The sequence below is a fragment of the Biomphalaria glabrata genome, chromosome 6 (genome assembly GCF_947242115.1).
Source record: "Biomphalaria glabrata chromosome 6, xgBioGlab47.1, whole genome shotgun sequence".
Lineage (NCBI taxonomy): Eukaryota > Metazoa > Mollusca > Gastropoda > Planorbidae > Biomphalaria > Biomphalaria glabrata.
The window spans coordinates 18,128,218-18,143,116 of NC_074716.1; the positions used below are offsets into that span (position 1 = coordinate 18,128,218).

General features: G+C 33.0%; 1 protein-coding gene across 3 annotated transcripts in view; it reads left to right on the plus strand.

Moving 5' to 3' along the window:
- The first annotated feature begins 870 nt into the window (after positions 1-870).
- Positions 871-14,899, plus strand: part of LOC106058691 (brefeldin A-inhibited guanine nucleotide-exchange protein 3-like) — a 39,581-nt gene continuing 25,552 nt past the window's right edge. Inside the window, exons 1-7 of one of the 3 annotated variants that reach the window (XM_056032780.1) lie at positions 873-1,025; positions 1,440-1,666; positions 3,903-4,036; positions 5,418-5,552; positions 6,026-6,094; positions 12,732-12,878; positions 14,148-14,261. In XM_056032780.1, coding sequence (XP_055888755.1) covers positions 1,558-1,666; positions 3,903-4,036; positions 5,418-5,552; positions 6,026-6,094; positions 12,732-12,878; positions 14,148-14,261 — 708 coding nt within the window. In that variant the 5' untranslated portion in view covers positions 873-1,025; positions 1,440-1,557. Of the gene's footprint in view, positions 1,667-3,902; positions 4,037-5,417; positions 5,553-6,025; positions 6,095-12,731; positions 12,879-14,147; positions 14,262-14,899 lie in introns of all 3 variants that reach the window. The other 2 variants (XM_013216157.2, XM_013216158.2) reach the window with 2 other exon arrangements.

A 14,899-nucleotide genomic window follows, 5' to 3' on the forward strand; every position in this document is an offset into this window, starting at 1 on the left:
AAAAATTAACCAACTAATAATTAACAATTGGTAATTAATTATTTTGTTTGGTATCGAACAAGAGAAAGAGATTGTACTTGACTATTGTGTTGGTATAAGTTGAATGGGTCCTCTTTATACCATGTAGAAAGAAATGGGTCGCCGCTTTAAGTTTGAAACTAACAATAGGTAGCTATAAAACCTTCTTTCATAAGCATTTTCCTGGCACAATGGTCAGTTTGTAGGCTTGAGGAAGCTTGAGGAAAAAAAAAATAAACGCATTTAAAAAGCGATCATGGTAAAAATGTTCACTTCTTTCCCACCCCTTTTCCAAATGGTCCAGACAAGTAATAGAATCATATAAAGCGTATTGCTTTGGGGCTTGGGAAAAATTCGATCTTTCTTAAACGTAGATAATTGGAAGAATCGTATTGGCGAAAAGGTATTGAAATGTCTTATGCGAGAAGACTATGTGTCGGTCTTTTGCTGGCACCAATAATTGAAATATAAAAGATGTCTTTTATTAGTAATTACATTTTTTGTTTACAGCTGGGATTGCGCAGCCACGGGAAATACTGCATTCCTCGATCACTAATCTTCGGACTTGAAGACTAGCCTTATTATTATTTTTTGTTTAATGGTAATAGAGTCTATACAGAGTCAAAGTAAAGAGTTTAGTAAATATATGAAACTTTAAAGCCACTGCATATGTTTTTAAAAAAAATAGGTCTTTGCCGAGCCGTGATTGCTAGTTAGCACCTCGCGCACATCACGGGTTGAGAAACGCCGATTTTATGTTTCATTTTGTCACAATACGAGGTTTCGGTAGCTAAACAATTCTTATTTGCGTAGATCCGTACTCGGTAAATTAAAAAGCTAGATCTAACATAGATTCTAGTACACAAATGTTGTGTTTGTTTATAGAAATCTAGATTATAGATTCTAGTTATTCAGTTATTCTAGTGATTCTAGTGACATTATACTTATATCTAGATCTAAAATCTAGATCTAGTTATATAGTAGTAGACTCTATACTCTATATCTAAGTAAGGTCCAGATATCTAGATCAGTAGATTTAGTAGTTAGATCTTATAATAATCTTGTCATTCTTGAGTCTAGCAGACGAAATATTTTGTTTAGTTAGACTTCAGTTAGACGACTTAGTCTTAGTCATAGTCACAGTAACAAATCACTTAGACTTAGATTTCTCAACTTACTCATTAGATCTCTACACTTAGATTGACTTAGATAGACTAAGATACTACTAATTCTAGATATAGATCTAGTCTTAATTGGCTCTAGACTCTAGAGTACTCTAGACTAGACTGGCCAGTCCTGAATGATATTTTAATTAGATCTTTAAATCTTTTAGAACTTTTACTACTGTCTTTTAAATCTAGAAATTGAGTAGAAACCTATAAATTATTATGAGTATAAAACTAGTAGAGATCTATTATCAGCTTTTTACAGTAACAGTGTCACTAACAGTATATGAGTATAGATCTATATAGATCTAAAATCTAGATGTAATAATAATGCACAACTGATTGGGAAAAGAAAAAAAATTACACCATCACCATGACAATGTTATATGGATCTAAAATTGAGGATGTCCTGCAGCAGCTTGAAAAAGATATTATAACACCTAAATTTGCTGGGATAAAGCACACAGCAGTTGTAGCATTAGGTAAACTCTTCATTATGAATCATTTCTCATGACTTTGTGCAATTGTGTATCTAATAGATTACTTGAACTTGGTGATTGTGTATTATTTGGGTCTTTTTTTACTAAGTCAACTTAAACCCTATTTAGATTTTCTTGTATCCGTTATGCCTGATCATCAAAATTGCTTTTCCAACATAGGCTGTGTAGAGATGTGTAGCACTCCATTTGGTCCAGGTCGGATAAAACTTTAACTTAGTTTAAGGCAAAAAAGCTTTGAAATTACAGATCTCAAAAATGAGGAATTTAAAATTGTACCATTACCTGTCTATTATATAAAATTTGCATTTATGGCCATGATATTCATAGAGCAGGACTAACAATAATACTAGTTTAAAATAAGGATGGTATACACTATAAGTAACTATTCTAGGTCTAGTAGTCTTATAGTTAATAGTTTTCTCATGGTACCCATAAACTAGTATCACTCATGCAATATGCCACACCATTTCCTCTGGCTCCCTACAATGGCAACAACTGATAATATTTTTTTTTGGCTGTAACTGGACAGTATCATGTTTTTTTGATATGCAATTGTGGATTATTACAACCTGGCTAGCCCCCTCCTAGGGGTGCCTCATTCTGGGTGAAGAAAAAGCTGCCAGACACCAATGACCTTATTGGGTTCATCCCAGGAGGAATTCTCATTGCTTGTTCAAATTTACTTGGTGTTTTTAGAGCAGGTATGGCCAATGTGCCTTACCTTGCAAAGAATCTGCTGCCTTATCCCCCCCCCCCTTTCCCCCACAACACAATATGAATTACCTAAAAAACCACAGCTCCAAATAGTGGGCTGATTCCTTTTCTATCATGTGTGAGCTGGTGACCAGGGTGGCCACTTCCTAACCTAAAAGGTTAATGGTAGTGGCATGCTAGTACTTTGAATTGGTTCCCTGGAAGTGGAGAGCCTCTACAGCCTGCACACTCAAATTGGTTGTAATGTGCATGCATGATCTCATTTGAATTTGTCACAAGTCTCTTGTTGAGATGTCAGATGTTACAAGATGTTCCTGTGACATGCCGGGGATTCTGTAGATATATCTCTAGATCTAAATATGTCTTAGAGATTCAAATAACAAAGATCCTTTCAATTCAAATACAGAACTTTAATTCAATAACTGGGAATCACTGCAATGTACAGTATATACAAAATAAAACTGTATCAAATGAATATCTTCTTTCAAGCTCAATAACAAATACATTCAGATTAATACTAGATCTAATTTCACAGCTAATAAAATATAGGACTTGTCACTTCAAGTTACATCTCCCAAATCTCTAAATCTCTCTCTATCTTATTGTTTCCTTAGCTCCTCCCAAACGCTTGCTTTAACCAATCCAATCATTCCCCAGGAGGCGCTACCTAACGCGTGTCCGATGACATCATGGGTTTTCTATACACTACTACGTGGGGTTTTCCACACTCACGAGCGTGGGGTTTTCCTTCAGCTGGGATAAATTATACTAAGTTTATTACCCTAGATTAGGTTTATTTAAACTGATATTTGACAGAATTCTATGTTGTTGTTTTCCCCCTGCCTTATAAGAGTGAAAGTCTCCCTCATTCAGTTTTAAGGATTGCAATTTCTACTAATGCTATCTCCATGAACTTATCAAAAAAATATCATTGTTTTATTAATTCAAGGTTTTCATTGGTCCTGTCATTATCTTCATCCTAATATTTTGTAATTAAAATTTTTTTTTTTTTTTACATCACTTGATTTTTGTGGCTTCTCTGAATCTGCATCACATGCGAATGGGAAAACAATATGTCACTTATTGTATTATCTCTCCATCAATGAATCTAGTGTCTCTAACAGAAATAAACAAATTATTTATTTAATTGCTAAGAAACTTAGATATTTCTTATTAATTTTTGTAATATATATTCTTTAAAAAAAACATTAGCAGGAAAAACCTAAAATTCAAAATTTCAAGTTACCTAATTCTTAAATTTCTTGATGCAGCTGTCTTGTTTAGGTTCTAAAGTAAATGGCATTTCAATCATGCATAGAAAAATCTTTCTTCTTTTTTAAATTTTGTACCTAAGTATTATATGAATTACAATTACAAATGTTGTCAATTATGTTTCCAAAATATTTCTTTACATTTTGTTATGAAAAACGTCTGAAATTTATTTTGAAATTTGCAATGATTTGTATAACTAAAACTTTGCATTGATTTGGTTTTTTCAACAAAGAAATACTTGCTGATGAAGATAAGTTAAAAAATATTGAGGCCTGGGAACTAAGAGAGATATGTCTTGAGCCACTACAACTGGCTCTTGAATCTAGAGCCAGAAAACTTGGACACACAGCATTAGCTGGTATTCAGGTAGGAATAGTTAAGAGTCAATCCTATTATATCAGTATATTTTGAAATTCATGAAATGAATGCATATTGTTACAATCTTCTCTATCAGGCCTTCTGCAAACACTGCCCAACAACACAACACATCTAAAACATCAACTTGACAACAAGAGCTTCAATAAACAAGGTGGCGGTTTATTTACAATTACATCAACAACAGCCAATAAACACAATTGGCTACACTAACTTCAAATGCTTTGCTACACAACAGACTGCCTAACTAATCACTACAAGTCTCTCTAGCTCGTACAGCTACATTTTCGAGGACTCACTTCGTAGCACAGTCCTTACTGTTTGCTGTCCTGGACGCTACTGTCCTTTCTAACACACTGTCTCTCGTCTGTAAAGGCTTTGTGGTCACATGACCATAGCATTGGTCATATTGCTTGCAGTAGTAGTAATGTCCCTTGTTCAACAGCCCTTGACCTGTGTGATTGGCCTGAATCATGTGTGTCAGTTGGCCACACACACATTAACCCTTTCAGTCTGCCACCAGGCTTATAGCAATATATTCAAAGTGTGATAATTCTTTGTCTCCAGAATGTAAAATGTTTTAAATTGCTTTAAATTTGATCTAGAATTTTTCTTGCAGCAAGTATGAAATGCTTAAAGTAATTACTTTAAATTGTTCTTTCTTTATTAAAAACCTATTTTATCTGATGGTGGTGGCGTTGGATAATGAGATACTAATTTCCATTATATGTTTTGTTATTTTTTCAATCTGTGTTTATTCTGTTAACATATATCATAAAAATGTAATTTTTTGTATCTTTTTTTTTTTTTTTTTTGAAATAAGAAAATAATTTAAGTAAAGGTACACCTTTCAGACCTTGCCATCTTTGGGCTAATGATGTAAATCTCTCTGTTTCTATGACTGATGTTTAACAAATGTGTTGTGTGGCAAGAACAACAACCACCCTGCTGCCTTTAATTCCCTAATGTATGTCAGTTACCCATTGAAATTGAGTGGGCATCCTAAAAGAAATCTGAAGTTTACAATTCCAGTCATTACCAGGATTGGAACACGAGACCCCCTTTGGTTTGGAAGTGAAGCACTTTACCATTTGAACAATAGATTTGTCTTGAATTCTATGGGATATTTCTTTTTTGACCATATTTTATCATGTTGAGGTTGTGGGCTAAAAATTGACAAAGTGATTAATTCAGTCAGAATGAAGAAAATAATCCAGTGACAAACAGTTAAAATGAAGAACAACAAATTAATATACTTTTCTCATCAAAACATGGGATGTGACCTCTTTTAAAAAAAAATAGAATTTGTAATGTTTCTGTGACTTTACTTTTCCTCCCTAAGATGTATATCTGTATTGTTTCCATCAATTAGAGTATGTTTAAAGATGAGAGATTTCGTAGCTCCATGGAAACAAGTGATGAAGACAAGTGGCTTCCATCACAGGTTCTGACTGTGTTAGCAGGAGCACATTCTCTTGCTGAGGATTTGCAGATAGAAGTTATGAAGGTAATCATCCAAATTGATAGTCTTACGGTCATCTAGATTCATTGACATTTTTTTTTGTTGATATATGACTTTTTATTAATTTTTTTTTCTTACAAAGCTATAAAATGATTTTAGTAAAATATTACACATCAATAAATCACAATCTATAAATGAAAGAAATAAAAAAATGTGTCTTCTAGTCTTGAACTCTTGATGAGCATCATATCTTTGTCATAACCTTCACTTTATTGTCATCATCAGGAGTACAGAGTAGAACATTTGTGTGCTGATAAAAACTAGCTTTTCATACTTGCATACACACAACATCTGTAGTTTTTTTGTTGTTGTTTTTTTTTTTGTATTTTAGGATCACTTTTGTTAATACTTGTCATAAGTTATAGATGACATTTTTGTGTTATATTTTTTTAGCTACATTTTACATGCTTTTTGAAATAGATGTTTTTTTTTAATTTAAAAAAAATCTTTCTAAACAGCTATTGTTAAACATGACAGTGACTGCGTCCTGGTGTACTAGTGCTAAAACTATCATTAAAATTGCTCAGGTGAGTTTTAGTTGAGCTGATAGAACTAGCTTGAAACTTGCATGTACACATTCTAGAAAAACTGATAAGTCTTTTTCTTTCAATAGTGAATTCAAGTTTTTATTCATTTTAGTGTCGATGAAGAAATCTAATATATGCAGTATAAGGGAGGAGATGTAACTCAGCACTAACATTTTGTATTTTCCAATTTAAATGTTTGATATACACATAGAGCACAGAATTGAAATATTTAATAGAACTAGTTTTCACTTTATTGTTATAGAAATGGTGTAGACATTTCTACACAATAAATTTGATAAGTTTATACCTTTAATCAAGTAATTTACTGCTCAGCTGGATTCCCAAATTCAAAACTTTACAAATTTCATGAATGCTTGACACTATCCACATCCACTGGTTATTTGATATCTAAAATCTGTTTCTTTAAAACTATTGGAAAGGACCATAGGCTTCATTGTGAATGATGATTGGATAGTTAACAAATCTGGACTTTTATTTTAAAAGTATATAAATTAATAGCTATAATCATACAAATTATGAAACATTTTTTCTTTCTTAAAAAAATTATTTTATCTTGTATAGACAGAAAATCCTAAGTGCCTTTAAAAAACTAAAAAAAACTTACTAAATTATTCATCCTTTGTAGCCCAACATAAATCAGTGTATACAAAGGAGTTTTAACTCTTGCATATCAAGCTGTTGTCAGGGTTGATTTTTAAGGCTTGACTCATTTTGTCCAGACCTGAGATTCTAATAAAGTAATAATTGAATATGAAATAAATAAATAATTTGCTGATGTACATTTAACAATTTAATGCGATGTTACAGTGAATGAATGGGATGGTAAAGATGGTACTAATCTATTGATTGAAACATTGGTGGCGTGAATAATTATTTGATATACTGGTGATACAATGTCCTTCAATAAATACTGACAATATCAACAACTGTAATGAATCAATCCCCACCTTATGGCTTCAAGGCAATCAACTGTGCAAGCAAATTGACTCTCCAGTAGATACTGTCAGCCACAACACTGGCCCACCTAATAGTCTGAATAATATAAAAGTACAGGAGACACGCTCTTGCACTAACATCTAGCTCAAGGATTGCCGATATCAAAACCATTATATTTACATACATTAATTTAAAAACTCTTTCTTACCCTAACAAGGGGGTAAAAAAAAAACAAAGACAAGATGAATAATAAAGAGCAAGAAGTTCTAACATCTCACTCCAGCGTCCTCTGACAAAAAGAACAAGGAGAAAACTATTTGCAATCAACACAATTATGTGCAACAAAAATTCCCAATGCTGCATTTTTGATGATGCACACTTCACAACAGCAGTGACTTTAATAGTGTATGCCAAGTTCAACATGTATCTACATTTAGACTTCATGCTCATGGGCATACAATAAAGAAGGAAAAGGTTTGTTTTTTTTTAGATTGTATCTTGAATAAACACACTTTAAAATGGTAGTATCAAGTCTGGTCTGACTTTATCAATTTGTACAAGTTACTGAAGAGAGAACAACCTTTAAGTCCTACAGTTTAGACATGATTGTGATTTGCTGTCTTTTACTGGGAGATGTTTAGTACAAGTGATACTATAACTTATGACTTCAGATCAGCTTTTATTTTTTAAAAGTAGGCTTCTAGTTTCACATTGATACCAAGTAGTGCAAAAAATACAAGACCTTTGATTGCAGACCATTGCCATTGTACCATTTCATTGATCTCTATGAAAAAAAGTTCTCAGTTTGTTGTTATATTGAAGACAACTGTTGTAGATGATCTCATTGCACTTGTTGCATTGAAATACCTGTTTTAAAAAACAACAACAACTGAAATTAAGGGAAGCCAAGTTTGCTGCCCAAAATAAGAATTGTTTCAATATTGTTTGGAAATAAAAAAAAATAAATTTTATAATCCTAAACAAAAAACTTTGAGTTTGTTACAAACAAAAATGTTCCTTAAATAATTGAAAGAATTTCAAAAAATACATCGATATTTCCTTCCTTTGCTGTAAGGGGATATAACTATGTAGTTTTAAACAAACAAGTAGCATTAAAAAACAAGTTCTTTTTCAATCACACTTCTTCCTTTGTGAAGCTGAGGACATTGTTGTAAAAGAGTAATTACTTCACTCTCAATAACTCAGGAATGATTGATTTTTTAAAAAGACCATAGTCACCACCACCTCCCTTCCCTATGTAGAAATCTATTCAGAGTATAGAAAATTCTAGGTTTTTTTTTTTTTATAGATCCAGACTTGGAAACATTCAAAGACAAGTAGTTTAGACTAGGATATCGAATCTTGTTATAGTGTTGGTGGACCTAGTATTTAGTATTGATTTAATGTATTAATAAATTTTTTAAGTTTCCTGTACATAATGTATAGTCACAAATGGATGGCTGCCTGGTCGTGCGGTTTGTGCGCTGGACTGTCGTTCAGACTTTTTGATGGTTCCAGATTCAAACCCTGCTTGCTGCCTTCCACCGTCGTCCTTGGGGAGGTTTAGACCAGGAATATATAGACCAAATTTAAATTCTAAGATGATTATAGTTTGAAAAATTATAATGGTCAAGTCAGAGTTTTTACTGTGTGTCCAGTTAGCTAGTAATTCTTCCCAAAGAAATACATAAACTGTCAAATCTCTAGGAAGTCGTTTTCAAGATCCATATCCAGGTTCCTGAATCCATGAATTGTTTACAGGCTAATAAGAAGACTTGTAACATACATGAAGATTAATCTCAATGTTTTATTTCTATGTAAAAGGAGGGCTTGAATAAAACAGAAATGTGAGTATTTGTGCCCCAATGAATCAAACTCACTAACATGGCTTGGACATAGTCTGCATGCTCCTCTTTAACAGATCAGGCTCTCACTGTACATAACATCTTCAAACAATACACAGACAGTGTGTTATGCTTCATTGAAATATATTTCTGCTATTAACCTTAACAAATTAATTATATATTCTCTTATTACAACTGTACTGAATTTAACTTGCTTGTTCGATTGTGAATTTATTTTATATAAAAGACATAACCTATTTAACGTCAATTTGAAGGTAGTAGGGTTGTGCTATACTTTAACTTGTGAAGCTTTATCTAGATCTACACAAAATATTTCTAATTATTTCCTTTAACAAATTGAAAAATACTTGACTAGGTTTAAACACTGAGATCATGTGTTGGTGTCAAATCAACAAAAACATCTTTCCTATCATATCTGACATGCCTAACACTTAGCTGGAACTGAATATTCCAATTTGTCAGAGGTTTTTGTTTTTCTGTCAGTAATATGATCTACCTCTCTTTTTGTTCTATTGTACATCACCAGAGGTGACTGTGCATCTGTTAGGTAATGTTATGATATAATAAGTGTTAATGTTATATTTAAGCTAGATTTGTCCATCCATCCATCCCAGTGGCGCTACAGCCCATGTAGGGCTCTTGGCCTGCTTCAACACATCCTTCCATTCAGATCTCTCCAGGGCATTTCGTCTCCATGGGTGCTATAAAATGCTCTGTTGCCTCCTGGTATTCTTTCCTTTATTTCTGTTAGTAGGTCATTTGTTAAATCAATTGTACTTCCTAGATATTTGAAGGTTTGGACATTTTCAAATTCGTGGTCTTTGATTTTGATATTTTGTCCCTCTGTTTGATTGTCTCTTGTCATTGCTATGTACTTGGTTTTACTGTCATTGGCCTCAAGTCCTGCTGGTTGAGATGCTTCTTCTAGTTGTGTGAAGGCTCTAGCAATGTCAGAGGTTTCTTTACCCAATGTCATCGTCATAAGCAAGGTATTGTAGAGGTTGGCTGTATATCTTCCCTGTTGGTTGTGGACCCATATTTTCTCTCCTGAAGTAGTTTGTAATAATTCCCCTTGTGTTTATGTGTATATTTCTTATAACTCTCTCCAGTGTCAAAGTGAAAAGCATGCAAGAAAGTGAGTCACCTTGTCTTAATCCTCGTCTAATCCTAAATTCCTGTGAGTGTTCTCCTTGAATTATGACATTACTTTTTTAGTTGTTTAATGTCATATGTATAAGTCTTGTCAGCTTGTTAGGTATTCCAAAATCCTGTAGAGTGTCATATAGATATTTCCTTTTGATACTGTCATAATCCATTTTATAGTCTATATAGAGTTGGTGGATTGGTTTGTTGTATTCATGGCATTTCTCTAGTATACATCTAGTATACATCTTAATGTGAAGATGTGATCGGCTGTGGATTTATTGGGTCTGAAACCACATTGGTAGTCACCTAAGATTTCCAAGATTTTCCAAGCCTCTTAGTTATAAGCCTAGACAGGATCTTATAAGTCACAGTTAGTAGAGAGATTCCTCTGTAATTACAGCACTTTAGCTTGGATCCTTTTTTGTGTATTGGGGTTATAAGAGCTGTTTCCCATTCTGTTGGTATTACTTCTTCTCCCAAATTCTTGATATTAGTCAGTGTATTTGGGAGTGTAAGACTTTCCCTCCATATTTAATTAGTTCTGCTGTAATTTGGTCCTCTCCTGGTGCTTTGTGATTCTTCATGGTTCTAATTATTTCTATGTTTCAATGAGTGTTGGAGGGTTCACTAAGGGGTCAGTTCCTCCTGATGGCAGTTCATATTTCTCCATTGTCTTCATCTTCAGTGGTATCTAGGATCTCCTCAAAGTATTCTCTAAATGACCCTGCTGTTTCTGTAATAAGCTTCCCATCTTGGTTCTCACATATCTGTGATCTAGCTTGAAATCCGTTCTTTTCATATTTAATTTTCATATATATTCCTCTCATGTCTCCCTCCTTTGCTAGTTACTCAATTTGAGTAATCTTGGACTTTTCCCATTCCCGTTTTTTTTTTCTCACAACTTTTGAGGTCCTTCTTCTTGCTTCATTGTATTGCTGTCTAGTGTTTCTGGTTTCTCTCTGTAGCATTATCATCCGAGCATTGTTTTTCTCTTCTATAATTTGTCTGCATTCATCATCATACCATCCTATTCTCTTGTTCTTTTGTTTAAATCCAACTACCTCTTCGGCTGTTCTTTTGATAGCATGCTTTATTATTTCCCAATGTTCATTTGTGTTATTTTCGCTGTCCTTTTCTAATGTTGTTAGTTGCGTTTGGAGTGCAATTCTATAAGTTTCTGCCACAAGTGGATCCTTTGTGAGTTTTTGACTATCATATTGATGTGCTCTCTTTCTTTGGTAATTATGTATGGTATTTATTCTTTGTCTAAGTTTAGCTTTTACTAGTAGGTGATCTGAGTCAGCATTTGCTCCTCTGAAATTTCTTACATCTAGTATATCTGATCTATGATCCATTTGATTCTGGGTGTTGCCATCAGGTGAGATCCAGGTTAACTAGTGAATATTCTTATGTTGGAATTTTGTGATGCAGATAGACATACCTTTTCCTGATGCAAAATCCACTTATCTTATACCATTATTGTTGGTCTCTTCATGTAAGCTTTCTTTGTCAATTGTTGGTCTGAATGCTGTTTCTTTTCCAATTTTTTCATTGAAATCTCCTAGGACTATTTTGATGTCATGCTTTGGTGCTTTATCATAAATTCTTTCCAGTCCATCATAGAAGGCTTCTTTTGTGTTATCATCTGCATCTTCAGTAGGGGCATGAACATTGATAAATGATATGTTGAAGAATTGAAGAGCAGAGTTTATCACTTACAGGTCCAATGACATTACCTACTATTTCCTTTTTAACAGCAAAACCTGTACCTAAGTTGTTAGTACTTCCACCACTATAAAATATAGTATACTCCTTGGTTTTGAGAATGTCCGAGTCTTTCCACCTGATTTCCTGTAGGGCTATATTTCCTTAACACTTCAGTAAGTTGGGCTAGCGCACCTGCTCTATAAAGGCTTAGCATGTTCCATGTTTGCAAAACAAAAATCATGTCCTTTTCCAGGCTTAGGTCGTTTTCCATTGAGATCTGTCTGGGTTTTCTCGTGTGTAGAAGCTTTCGTAACAGTATTTTTTTATATGACAGAGTTGTTAGCCCTGTGCATAACCATCTGGGGGGCTGCCCCTTTCAGCTCTCTGGATAGCTGCCTTTGATTTCGGGTAAGGTGCCCTAGCCTTTGTGGATTCCTCCACTTCCTGCAAGGCAGCAGGTTTGATTTTGGTCCACCCCAGGTATTTTATTTCCCCGGTACCAACCATATTTGGAGGGCGTTCCCCTATCCACCACCTGGGGAGGCGCTCGATGGGAGATAAAAAAACTCCACACGAGAAGCTAGATTTATATGAAGTAAATATGAGAAGCATTCTATGGATTTACTATGTATAGGATACAGTTAATTTGTTAATCTTGGTGCTGACTAAAAGTCTAAATTATATTTGATGTTATATATAATTATAATGTAATTTATTTCCTATTTCTACCATATAAACAATGTACATATAAGAAAGTGTGTTAATGCTATGTAAACTAATTGAATGATCTTCATAAACTTTAGACTAAACACAAATTAAATTATATACTTAAAACAAAGTTTCTAGACCTATAGAGACTGGATGAAAAGTTTAAAAAAAAAAAAAAAAAATGAAACCTACAAAGCAGCTGCAAAATGATTATTTCAATGTTTGTTTGTTTTTTCAATGTTTGTTTCTCTCAGACCCTACTGGCTATTCACACAAACAAGAGCTCTAAGGAAAAGGCACGGGTCTCTTTTTTGGCCAATCTGGCACTTTTTTCACTAGGTGACAAACCCATGGATTCAGATGTAGAAAGCTGGTTGACTCAGCTCTTTCATTCAAATCATGTAATTTTTTTTGTTTTTGGGCTCTGGTAGTAGAATGCCACTTTGGAACATGCACTGTCTCTTTCATTTTGTTCTGAACTCTTTTGTTTCAACTTCAATTTTATATTGATTTACTCCCCCTTTTTATTTGGTCTTTAGTGTAGTTACTTAAGCTGATTTGTGGGAGGTAAGAGAAGCTTTTTTTACTTTTGAGTTTTTAAACACAATGTATAAAATCATTGGAAGTTAACAGTTACATTTGTTTTTGAGAAGTTAAATATCTTAGAAGCTTTTATGTTTGGTAAATCATTTCTGTTTATTCCATTTGATACTAACTCAAGATTATCAATATTATTTGAACAGTTAGAAGTTTATTTTTATTAACATATCACATTCAGAAGAAGTAATTCTTTTTAATTTAGTAAGCATAGGAAATGACTGACTCAAAAAAAACAACATTTGCATTGCCTGGAATATTTATATTTGTTTTGGAATCTTTTTAAACTGCATTTTGGCTTGTACCTATTAACCACCTGCTTTTTATTTCTGAAAAGGTTTTTAGTGCTCATTTTGCAATTAGGCTTGCATCTGTTACTAGAACATTCTTCTCTTATGATACTTAAACGTATAAAGATGTTTTACACTACCTGAGATTGACAATACTTGTTAGTACTAGTCTCATGTGGATAATAATTAAGTAATTCATTACATTTAAAATGTTCACATTCATATTTAAATTTATCTATACAGTTTTAGATTTAATGTAGATTTTATATTTTCAAAAGAGCATTCTTGAAAACAGCTTATGCATTCATATTTCTAGATTGTTCTTTTGCTAATGCATTTCAGTAATTGCATTTTCCATTCTAAGCAATTCAAAAAAAATTCAAGATTTAATTTGCACTCATTCTATAACTAACTTGTATAATGACTCCACATTTGCTTGAGACATTACATCCAACATGAGCAGTGTCAAAGAGTTCTTTATTGTGAAACTTTTTGTTAATGATTTTGTTTTTATATTCTATAAATAATTATTAGGGGAAAACATTGTAGTTTGACACTATTATTAAAAGGATATTTGTTTCGTGGAAAACTACTTAGCCTTATAATCTCACCTTTTTTTTTTCATCCCCTTTATTCCAAATTTATAAAACAAAACTATTTAAAAAAATATTTATCTATATGTGAAACCTTTTTTTGTTTGCTTTTGGATAACCCATCAACCTTGACTTGACAGTTCTGTCTGTTCTCTACTTTCTAAGTTGGTAAAGTCTTTGTTGGTTCCAGGTTTATATGGGAAGCTACCAGAACTGCATAATGGTACAGGGAGCAGTGCAGGCTGCTTTTATCACTATGATCAACAAGTTTGTTTGTGCCCTTGTTGAGATGGAGGAAGCTGCGGTAGGACTGTCTTTAGTAACATACATTTTGAGCAGTCAGCTTGTATTCTTTTGCTTTTTGCTTTTTTCTTTGTAAAAATTTATTTTAACTTTTTTTTTTCTTCTTTCCTTTTTCTTTAAGTTTTCTATTTAGTTATTTCAATGTCAGTATGACATAACAAATGAGTTTATGATTTGAAGTTACCTGGAAGTTGTGAACCAAATAGCCAAAAGTTACTGAACATAGCACATTAGAATAACTTTGGAGAAAGTTTGTTTCAGCTCTAACTGTTCACTTATAAAGCTTTGACACTTTAATAATTGTAACATTCACTTTAATAATTGTAACATTCACTTTAATAATTGTAACATTCACTTTAATAATTGTAACATTCACTTTAATCATTGTAACATTCACTTTAATAATTGTAACATTCACTCTTATAATTGTAACATCCAGCTCCCAGTGTCTCATTTTTATACCATCTTTAGGCCAATGACAAAGTACATTCCCCAAGTCCCACATTCCTCAAGTACATCACTGTTACAACATCACTGTTACAACATCACTGTTACAATTAATTAGCTTTGCTTAATAAATGAATCTGTTGAATAATATCTCTTTTGGAAAAAAAATTCTCTCCTAAAGATTAGGCTAGT